This window comes from Phoenix dactylifera, unplaced genomic scaffold (assembly GCF_009389715.1).
Source record: "Phoenix dactylifera cultivar Barhee BC4 unplaced genomic scaffold, palm_55x_up_171113_PBpolish2nd_filt_p 001372F, whole genome shotgun sequence".
Taxonomy (NCBI): Eukaryota; Viridiplantae; Streptophyta; class Magnoliopsida; order Arecales; family Arecaceae; genus Phoenix; species Phoenix dactylifera.
Window position 1 is genome coordinate 462 of NW_024068696.1, and position 11,149 is coordinate 11,610.

General features: G+C 37.0%; 2 protein-coding genes across 3 annotated transcripts; both read left to right on the forward strand.

Moving 5' to 3' along the window:
- The first annotated feature begins 1,739 nt into the window (after positions 1–1,739).
- On the forward strand, positions 1,740–6,317 carry LOC120108515 (lon protease homolog, mitochondrial-like). 2 transcript variants are annotated; one of them, XM_039122136.1, is made up of 3 exons: positions 1,740–2,106; positions 4,891–4,992; positions 5,094–5,156. In XM_039122136.1, exons 1-3 carry the CDS (start codon positions 1,972–1,974, stop codon positions 5,139–5,141), a joined length of 285 nt encoding a protein of 94 aa, XP_038978064.1. In that variant the 5' UTR covers positions 1,740–1,971; the 3' UTR covers positions 5,142–5,156. The 2 variants fall into 2 exon arrangements, with proteins under 2 accessions (XP_038978064.1, XP_038978063.1); XM_039122135.1 differs by lacking the exon at positions 5,094–5,156 and adding an exon at positions 6,032–6,317 and having other exon boundaries at positions 1,757–2,106.
- Positions 6,318–6,477: 160 nt separating this feature from the next.
- LOC120103907 (lon protease homolog 1, mitochondrial-like) lies at positions 6,478–8,690 on the forward strand. The gene is made up of 3 exons (XM_039122133.1): positions 6,478–6,839; positions 7,089–7,607; positions 8,061–8,690. Exons 2-3 carry the CDS (start codon positions 7,239–7,241, stop codon positions 8,244–8,246), a joined length of 555 nt encoding a protein of 184 aa, XP_038978061.1. The 5' UTR covers positions 6,478–6,839; positions 7,089–7,238; the 3' UTR covers positions 8,247–8,690.
- Positions 8,691–11,149: the final 2,459 nt, after the last annotated feature.

An 11,149-nucleotide genomic window follows, 5' to 3' on the forward strand; every position in this document is an offset into this window, starting at 1 on the left:
CTTATACTGAATGATGCTCTTTCAGCGTTTCTATGACGTGTAACACTAGAAAAAGGACTTACAAAGGGGAAAAGAGCTTTTTTTTTTAATTCAAAAACAATCTGCAAGGTAATATTAGATGCCATTGCCACTGTACCATCTAATGTGTAGTCTTCCATAGCTTGAAAGTCATAAGGGAGGGAAAAAAATTCAATGACATGAATCAGTGGAATTTAACAGAATAGCAAGTAGGATTTCTTTTTTGGAAAGTAGGAATTCTTTTTGGAAAGGTCTTTGATTTTTTATCTTCTAAAATAGAATTAAATTTTCAATCACATAGGTCAGTAGATGCTTGAAATACTTTGAGATCCGATTAGTTTGGTAGATTTGAATTTCTTGTAAAAGATGTCCTGTTCCTTCTCACACCGAAAATTTTAGGTCTGTTTTAAGTCTCCACCTACCCATGACTGCCATCAATGACTACAAGTCCTTTTTAGTTACTCCTTCTACTATGCCATCCAGCCCACCAACCCTTTTTTCCCTACCACCTCTCTCCACCTTTTAGCTGGAGAGCTTTCGTGGGGATAGGAGGGGTGGGGTGGAACAGCAGCCAAAGACAGTGAGGGGAGTAAATGGCCGTGACTTACAGCAACTGTTGGTAGGAGGTGCCATGGTGGTGTTTGAAGTTGGGAACAAGTTGGGCAGATTGTGGTGGGATGCATGATCTGGATAAGAGAGAATCTGAAAAAAGATTTTTTTTTCTTTTTTTTTAAAAATAACAATTTTATACTAGCAGAAACATATAATTGACAATTCGTATGGAATTTATGCTACATAAATTTGTGGCGAGAAGCCTAATCAGTTTATATAAATATAAACATAAATATAAGAGAGAGAGAGAGAGAGAGAGAGAGAGAGTTGAAATAGACATTATGCATGTAACGCATTTATAAGTTCAAAGCTTTTGAACTTTTGCAAATGGCACAGATCTATAAGTCGGTGAGACAATAAGTATCTTTCGTACCCCTATGGTGCTTATATATATATATATATATATATGTCGTATTGTGCTGATGCTTGGACCAGTGTGAAAAGATATGTTACTGCAATGCAGAATGAGATATACCATCTAGATTACTGATTATTTTTCAGCAGTCAAGTAAGAACTTTGGCTCTACCATGTAGCATCTTTACTCACAGTGTGCGCTTTGCACACATTATTTGTAATGACCACATATTGAATATGTATTAAAATATTAAAGAAATCCATTCCATATGCCAATGCACACTAGTATTTACTAGACTGACCGTGGGTCAAATAGAACTACCATCTGGTGAATAAAATCATCCATGTGTTCCGGCAGTGGACTTGTATAAGATCTACTGTATAGCATGTATATGATACTTCTAAGCCATAACATATATGGTTGTCCCTACTGCCAACATCCAGGAACAGAAATTTAAATTGCAATTTGTTCATCACCTCTAAAAGCATGGGTATCTAAATTCAATTGGTTAGAGATTTTTCACCCTAACATTAGACTCAAGCCAAATGCTACTTTGATTACTAATTTACTATCCATGTTGTGATAATTTGATACATAATTAACATCGAAAATCATTTGATTTACTTACTTTAAGTGCTTATGCTATTGATGATCTATTTGAGTTTCAACTTCAATGTCTCATCACGTGCTTTCCACAAGGGTGTATGTGTGTTGCATTTGGCATGGGAGTATCACAGGCACATGCACGTGCACACATGCATACCCATGCATACATGAAAATCTAATTGTCATTTCAGTTATTTCCAGAATATCTTCTGTCACTTCTCTCCATGTCCTAATGTTGCAATTTTATTTGCATTCAGATATCTTAGCTAAGTTTAGTTGTGAATGTATTTACAGAATTACTCTTCCATTAGAATATCTTCTGACACCATTTTGCTTATTAATTTAGGTTCTGTTTGTTTGCACAGCAAACGTAGTTGAGATGATACCAAACCCTCTTTTGGACAGAATGGAGGTCATTGCTCTTGCTGGTTATATCACTGATGAAAAGATGCATATTGCAAGGGACTATTTGGAAAAGACTACTCGTGAAGCTTGTGGTATCAAATCTGAACAAGTATGATTAATACTGCACTCGTATTGTTAACTATATGTCCCCCTGAAAAGTTGCTGGAAGTGGTCCGTTTTCTTTCAATTTATCTGAAATTGGCATATTGTATTTGATATCATGTCAAGAAATATCCCACTCAAAACAGATTATATATATGTTTTTGTGTGCATGATAAAAAGAGAAATCTGTGCCTTTGGTTATGCCTATTTTTTTCAAGTTTGCCATTAGATTTTCTAACCAAATCTCATCAAAAACATTCTTTTATAATTGTAGAATATTGTAATTCATGAGAACAAGCAGCCCCTTTGATTCCATGAAAATCCCATCCTCCCAAAGAATCATAATATGTTTTCCATCTCACATTCCATTACAGTCAAAATAAGATTAGAGACTGAACTTGTTCCGATCTTCTCCATATATGAAGGAGGAGCAGAGCTGTCAAAAGACTAGAAAAACAAAATGCTTGTTCTAAAATGGTTAGTCAGTCTGATTTCGGTTTTCGTATCAAGGACTTCTCTCTCTACCCCTCCCCTCCGCCCTCCTGTCCTCCTGCCCCCCTCCTCTCCCCCTGCCCCCCTCCAATCATCTTCACCAGTCCAATCTCTCCTTCTCTATTCTTAAGAAACCTTTTCTATTAGAACACCCTTTTCACTTAATTTTCATGAATAAAGAGAAAATGATAGATACTTTGACCTCTCCATCTCTTTCCTAGATCTTATGGCACATATGAAATATCTCATTATATCTCACATCAGAGCATAGAAAGAGAATTGCATGAGAATATGGAAGGTATAGTTAGGAAAGTTTTTATTTCTCATGACTGTTTGGATTTTGGATTTTACTGATTTTTTCTATTTTAAATTGATAAATAGAATTTATATTATCATTCAACACATTTCTTTCTTTTTTTATTATTTTTATACTGGGCATGCATCGCATGTTCCTGTAGACAAGTGTTTGTGAGTGTCTGTGTATTGGAAAATCATTGTCAGAGAGAGTAGAGCTACATTCTTCATGGTAGGATCAAGGCTTTCAATTTTGCTGGTGCAAAATATTTGATGGAACAAAGAAAGTTTATCATTCTATTGATAATGCTGCAAGGTTTTGATATGTTTGTGTTACTGTCATAGCATTGCATTACTTGATTTGATATACTCAATTTTCTTTTTCCAACCTGTTAGCTACTGAATGGACCTGTTCAAGCTTTCAATGGTTCTGAAGTCATAACAATGATTCTAAATGAATGATTCCATAGCCTAGGAGTGGTGCCCTCCAGCTCCCACTCATCCCCACCCCAAACACCCCCTCCCCCCCCCCTTCTCTTCCTTCTGAGGGGAAAGAAGAAAACCTTTAAAAGAAAGAGAACATTCTCATTCTTCTTTTGTTTCTGGTCATATAATTTACTCTCTTCGAGACACATCATCTGCATAAGCAATATTTTTTTCAACTCATAAATGGATTCTGATCATTGCAATAGATACTAGGGATCAGGATTTCATCACGATTTATCGAAATATATTTTTAAATAAAATATTCTAGATTAGTAAATCTCCTGAGAAGTTATCTGCTACGTGGTTAGAGAATTATAGCAGTTTGACAGATCAATTACAATATGAGACAGATAAACACTACGAGCATATCAGTGCCTTTGAATTATCATGAGCTGAAAAATATTGTAGAATTCCTGATTACATGAATTTGTGCCCTGTTGTATTTTCATCTTAATATTTGATTTGGTGGATTTTTAGCTTTGTACATGCTGACCCCATTTAGATGGGAGAAGATGATTTGGTTATGGTAGAAATCTTGTCCAAGGGAATTATTCACTTGAGAAATTCTTTAAATACCAATTATTTTCTACATATTTAGGATTTCAAATTATTAATCCGTAAACTTTTAAGGATCATTAGCTGATTAATAAAAATAACTCGAGAATAAAAACATAAAAAGTAGTCTATAGCTCCCATGCAAAAATTATTCTATTCATAGTTTTTTGTCTTGGGGTTAAGCAGGTACCTGGTCTTAGGAAAATTAATTTCAGGAGATGCTACAAGGAGTTGGTCCAGTTGGTTGGTAGCACTTGATATGGCCAATGTTCTAACTTGGTTGTGTCGAATGACACACTTCACAGGCCACTCAAAAGGTTGTTATTCATGAACTAGAGTACCTTTACGAAAATTAAAAGTTATAACTGTGATTCAATATTAAATCGTTAGCTTTTGCCATCTGGAGATCATGGTGGAAAGCTCAAGCCGTCGCCTTATCTCACCATTTGTCTTTATATATTATATTAGAAAGGCGACTGAACATTGCTTCACTGTAAGGAAGATTAATGTCTGAATCATTCAGCATGAATGTGCTTTTCTGGGATTAACCTGATGTAATTGGATCATCAGTTAGAACATATATTTAGTAATAGTGAACATGGATTAGTGGTGGCTGAGTGTCTCGTGCTACTGATAGAATGTTTTACAGACATATTTAGCCATGTAAACATGATCTATGCTATATTGGTTTATATCATGGTCTGCCGTACCGGTCCGTATCGGCCAGTACGGGCCGGTACGTACCGGTCCGGCTTGGGACCGGTACCGGATCAGCGTGAAATCCGGTACCGGTAGTTTATTGTTGAAGGACCGGTACGGGACCGGTTCGGACCGGTACGCCACCGGTACGGACCGGTACGGGACCGGTTTCGTACCGGTCCGGGCCGCCACCGGTATGCCGACCGGTACCGGTACGCCAGACCTTGGTTTATATTCTGTTAACATTTCTGATCAATGTATCCAGGTTGAAGTGACTGATGCAGCTCTTCTTGCTCTGATAGAAAATTATTGCCGAGAGGCAGGTGTTCGGAATCTTCAAAAGCAAATTGAGAAGATATACCGCAAGGTTTGTGACACAGTTGTTAGAACTTCAGAAAAGAAGTATCAGTTTTTAAATCTAAATATTCGTAATTTTATTATTTATTTTCAAAGTAATTGTTTTGCTAGCAAATCCCAACCATAACTGTTGAGCATTGGGTTGCCTCTGATGACTAGCCACAATGTTATCTGTATACTTTCTTCAGAAAAATTAGTAATGACTTTGAACTTCAAACGGCACCGTATACAATCTGAAATGCATCATGAGAACACAAGATGCTTGTTACTAGGTGATATTTTGATTTAGTTCTGGTTTGAATGCGTGCATGAACATAACAAGCTAGTTATGATGTTTTGACCAAAGTGTCTAGCTGGTTGTCCCTATCAATGAAAAACCCAATTGCCTCGATTTTTTGTAACTAGTTTGCATATTGCTTATGCAAGACATTTGGGTATTTGGGTCATCTCACAAATAGGTATACTTGTTGGATGTGCTAGTTGGAGAATTATGGGAAGGATTAAAGAAACAATTAGAAATGTTAAATTATTGACCTGCTAGTTTTGGCTTTCTGAATTTTTTATTTTAACAGGATATTTGAATTGGTGGTTTTTCACTTGTAGCTTTCCAAATTGTTTATGTTTTTCTATTAAACAAATGTTTTCCTTTACAAATTATTGCTTCAATTAATGCATCTTCTGGTGTAGTTGTACTTAATTGAAGTTTATTTTGTCATAGGCTTTACACCCCTTTGAGAGATGTTGGAAGTCAATATTTCTGTAATCAAAAGCTTTTCTGTGAAAGTCTCCCCTTTTAGCAGTGATTAATCTGAATGTTTTCTGGCCATTAAATATGCAGAAGCACTAGTTTCATAAGCATACATGCATTTCTATTACTATCATCTATGAATTCTCAGTCATTCCCTTCATTTGCATTTTTATGACCATTGATGTATATTAGATATTTAAATTTGCATCTTTTCCTATCAATGAAATAAATATTTTGATTTCAGAAAACCTTGAATATTTTTCCTATTCATGACCGATTTTATTCTTATGCTTTAATATAGATAGCTCTGCAACTTGTCCGTCAAGGGGTGACAAATGAGCAATCTCTAAAAGTCAGCCTTCAGCAAGGAGCCAAACAGCTTAGAGAGAAATCTACTGAAGAGCCTACTCAAATTGCAGATGATGGTCCAGGGGGGAAGAAACTTGTGAGGACCCAGCGGGCGTGTGTTTAGTCCCACATCGGTTATTTGCTGGGTAGATCTTGGGTACTTATACAGGATCAAGGAACCCAAATAATAACTTCCGGCTAGCCATTTTGGGTGAGGTCTTGGGTTGTTACAAATGGTATCAGAGCGGACCTGGCCCATAACCTATGTGGACTAGGGGACACTGTAGCACGGATCTATTGGGGCTGACCACGGGCCGATCGTGGTGTTTATGATTAGATTTGAATGGATATGAACCCTTAGCCTGACGAGGACGTCAGGGCTTGAATGGGGGGAGTATGTGAGGACCCAGCGGGCGTGTGTTTAGTCCCACATCGGTTATTTGCTGGGTAGATCTTGGGTACTTATACAGGATCAAGGAACCCAAATAATAACTTCCGGCTAGCCATTTTGGGTGAGGTCTTGGGTTGTTACAAAACTGGAGGATGGGAACTCGCACGAAAGGGCTACAACAACTACCTTAACAGAATCTGAACAAGCAATTGAAGTCTCGTTACATGAACAGCCTAATGGAACTGCCACAGAAGAATCAGAAGCAACTTCTCATGAGCATCTTGTTGAACAGTTGGAGGCTGACAAAGTGCAGCCAACTCTCTTATCATCAGACGGTATTGCAACAACAGACCAACCCGTTGATTCAAAGGTATTCTGAGAAGCTAAGTGACTAAAACATGCATTTTATTGTAGTGTAAGAATTGGTTTAACATTGACACCTACTAGTGATTTTTCTTACAAGTCCTATGTGTAAACTTTTTTTTTTCACATTAGTGGAAGGATCAGTCAGACGATAGAAATTACTTTAATGTAGTATGCATATATGTTAACATATGCATATTTATGCACCGTATATTCATTGTGTCATGTATTAATTGATTGATTTCTCTATTTACAGGTCAATATAAAAACAAGTGATGTAAAGGATGTGAAAGTTGATAATGTGATTGAAAAGGTCATAGTTGATGTCTCAAACCTGGCTGATTTTGTGGGCAAACCAGTATTCCATGCCGAACGTATATATGATCAGACTCCAGTAGGAGTTGTCATGGGTCTTGCTTGGACTGCAATGGGTGGTTCAACATTGTATGTTGAGACCGCCCTAGTGGAGCAAGGAGAAGGGAAAGGTGCACTTCTATTGACGGGTCAGCTCGGAGACGTCATGAAGGAGAGTGCGCAAATAGCTCATACCGTAGCCAGAGCAATATTGCTTCAGAAAGAACCAGACAATCCATTTTTTGCAGACTCCAAGCTCCATTTGCATGTGCCGGCTGGTGCTACCCCCAAGGATGGACCAAGTGCAGGGTGCACCATGATAACCTCAATGTTGTCTCTTGCCATGAAAAAGCATGTTAAAAAAGAACTTGCAATGACTGGTGAAGTAACATTGACAGGACGGATTCTCCCAATTGGTGGGGTATGTTATCTCTGTGACATAATCTTTATTCATCATTGTGACCGACCATAATAATCGAAAGTTCATAGTTTTTTGTTTTCATGATTGTTTTAAGACTTAATGTTTCTTATTCTTGTTTTGGTTTCCAACCACGGGATGTGCGACATACTCTCTGTCTTTCAATTCATCATATTTGTCCATTTGATCTTTATATGCTATATGATTTACCATCCATTGTAGAAATACCTGAATCTAGGAGTTTATATGCATGTGGTCATAGCCTGAATTTTTGAGTTGGAAACTGCAAAGCTTGACATTTTTACTAAATTTGCAAACTTCCTATATTTGATAAAAATCATTCTGAAGTCTTATTTTGAAAAATAACACCAGAAATCACCATTATTTAGTATTATTACTGCTCTGTGACTTTGTTTTTTTCTGTTAGTTTTTAAAAGTTTCATTCCTACCAAACAGGTAAAGGAGAAGATAATTGCTGCAAGAAGAAGTGAGGTGAAGACTATCATATTCCCATCAGCTAACAGAAGAGATTTTGATGAGCTTGCTGCCAATGTGAAGGAAGGCCTTGAAGTTCACGTCGTAGATGATTATAACCAAATATTTGAGCTGGCTTTTGGAAGCAACTCTAAGCCACAAATCTAAGTCTCTGATCCACCTGTATTGGGTCTTCACATGTTATAGTTTTCTTGACGACTGCAAGAAATTCCATGGTAGTTCTTCATGATGCAGCCACCATGGACCAATTCCAAAGAGTTTTAGCCTTTTATTGAGGTCATGGACAATTCCTAACGGGCTTCCTAGAGCATCCATGATTTGAATGCTTGCATGTACTGATGCCTGAAGATTGTTTATTAATTATGTCTTACAACCTTTGCGGAAAAAAAACCATAGCACGGCTGTATTTTTTGTGATCTTTTCTGGAGGTGGATGGTGGTCAAGATATAAATACATTATTTCGGCATTTTTGTTTTCATCAATACTCAAATGTAAACTACTCTCAAAACCTAAATTTTTTATTCATTCAAATGTATGATGATAGCTGATTATTAATTTGATCATGTTTGCTGGATTGGTTTCAACTTTCAACTCCTTGTGTTTTTCTCCTTTGATGGATGTGGCTGGAAAAAAATTTAATTGTTGCCGATATTTGCATTTTAGCAGTCATTTCCTTCCAATTAGGGCATTCATTCTTTAGATACTAAAATTTGTACGAATTGGTACTTCTTTCATCTATTTTATCCATTGTTGGTGATAATCTTGGCATCGATTCTTCTAATTTAATCATGATATTGTAGCAAGGGGTGTTCTACTAGTACTTCTTTATAAATAAAATATGCAAGATGATGACTCAAAATGCAATGCAGCTGCTAGTGATTTTTAGCCTCAAATGATGTCATTTCAAACCTAATTCAATCCATTCTCCCAATGTGATTCACATGCTGACCTCAACTCGCATGATTGATGATATCGCAAAATACCTATCAAAGATTATGAATGAGATATCTCGCCGGCTTCGCCGGTCAACGATCCACCATGACAAGAGGGTATTGGACCATAGTTGCTCTTCAGATTGAAATTGGCAGAAAGCCTCAATAATGGTCATGGGGACCATCACAGTCATTATTCCCCAATCTCGCTAAAGACTTACTAGTACTCTTTCCTTAATGAAATTTCTTCTTTACTTCAAAAATGGAGCTTGTGGTGGAGCCTCTATTGGATGAAATCTATGGAAAGGGATTGTGGGCTCAGCCATATCCAATTCGAGTTCATGTGGGAATCAGAATCCCATGATGCCATCATGGAATCAATCCCTCAGAGCAAAAGAATACCACCAGTTCCTAGCAGTGGAAAAGCCCAGGAATAGGGATGGTAGGACCAGACCCATACCCTCCTTAGACTTCAGCTTTACAGCAGTTTATTCTAAACTCTCCAATGCCAGTGTCTTCTAGTTCCCCTCTTCAATCCACTGCCACTAGTGACTAACATGGGTCCAACCTCCATTCTTTTGTGGGGCCAACTTCCCATGGTGACCAACCGACCATGTCCTTGGGAGGTCAGACAGGTTAATTTTAGACAGTAGCTTGTGGAATCAATAGGAGGCAAGACTTTTTGAGAGTTTTAGTCAAGCAAATCTTTGTGCGGGCATCTTGTGACTCATCACCCATTACTATCAGCTGATTTGCTGTCATGCTTTAACTAACGAATCAACTAAATGCTTGTTCGTGGACCCAGTTAGGTCAGCCATTCAGGCAACAATGCCGGTTCTCATTCCAATTTGAGAGTCGCATCTTGTTCGAGCTGACGACAGCTTGGCATCGACGCTCTCCGTCATCCATACATGTCAGCATTCGATAAATATGTCAACGTGGCGAGCTGCGAGGTGGTCGAATTGCTGACATGGCAATGGTGGCTCATGGCCGGCGAAAAAAAATAGAAGAGAAAAATGCATGGAGTAGGTTTCCCCCACCTTGCAAGATGCTCTTTGCTTTCATATACTCTCCAATTGATTGGTGCCCTAGATAAACAAACTAATCACCTCTACAAATGGCACTATCTTTTTTGGAAGACCTTTAATCCCTCTAATCAGAGGGGAAAGACTAGAAAGGGGATAAAGAGCTCAACATATCCAAACAAGTGGATAAGAAGTCATTGGACTTGACCTGCCTCTGTTTTTTTTTTTTTTTCCTTTTCTTGACCTCACTTCTTGAAGCCGAATATGGCATGAGGGAGTAAGTGTATTGAAAAGGACAAGCAAAGAGTGGATTGAGCTGTGCTAGATGTTTTACAAATGTTTTGAACAAGCAAATATTTTATGGGTGGCAAAAAACAAATCATCATAAAGCACTCATTAAAGATTAAAAAAAAGTTCAATTCGTTGATTGTATCCTATTCAAGTGTTGAATAGTGTATCCTCAGTATCTTAAACCATAATTGGAAACTCCTTAAGGTATTTACACAACTAAAGGAACTCCTTAAATACGATTACCATCTATTTTCAAAAATAAAAATCAAGAATAATATTATGATTTCTTGGGCACAAAAATATATATTTCAATAGATGTAATTAAGATGATACCATATTTTTTCCTTTTTTTTTGTTGTGATGTATCATTGATTTTTGTTTTGTTTTGTTTATTTGCTCTAAAGCATGTTGCTTCTGTGAATGTTAACCAATTAAAACAATGTACTCTACGTAAATATTATGTATTTTAATTTTAACTTTGAAAAAAAACGTAAAAGTTACGGTACGTGTTTTCTCTTCACTCCAATATATGGCATCTAAACTATGTTATTGTTGGAGTTATCTAATCAAAAGAAAAAAATAGATAATATTCTTTGGAACGTAACCTCGCAATCTCTCAATAACCATCAAAGAGAGATAATGAAATAAACTATATCAAAATATATGTTTTTTAATTTATTTTTCTCTTTTTTGTAGGCATCAAGAATATTAACTTACAGAAATTGCATTGTATGGTGGCAAGATACACATGCCTGTGGATTAATTAGTTGCTTGAGCTTTCAATGGAAGTTATCGGGCTAAT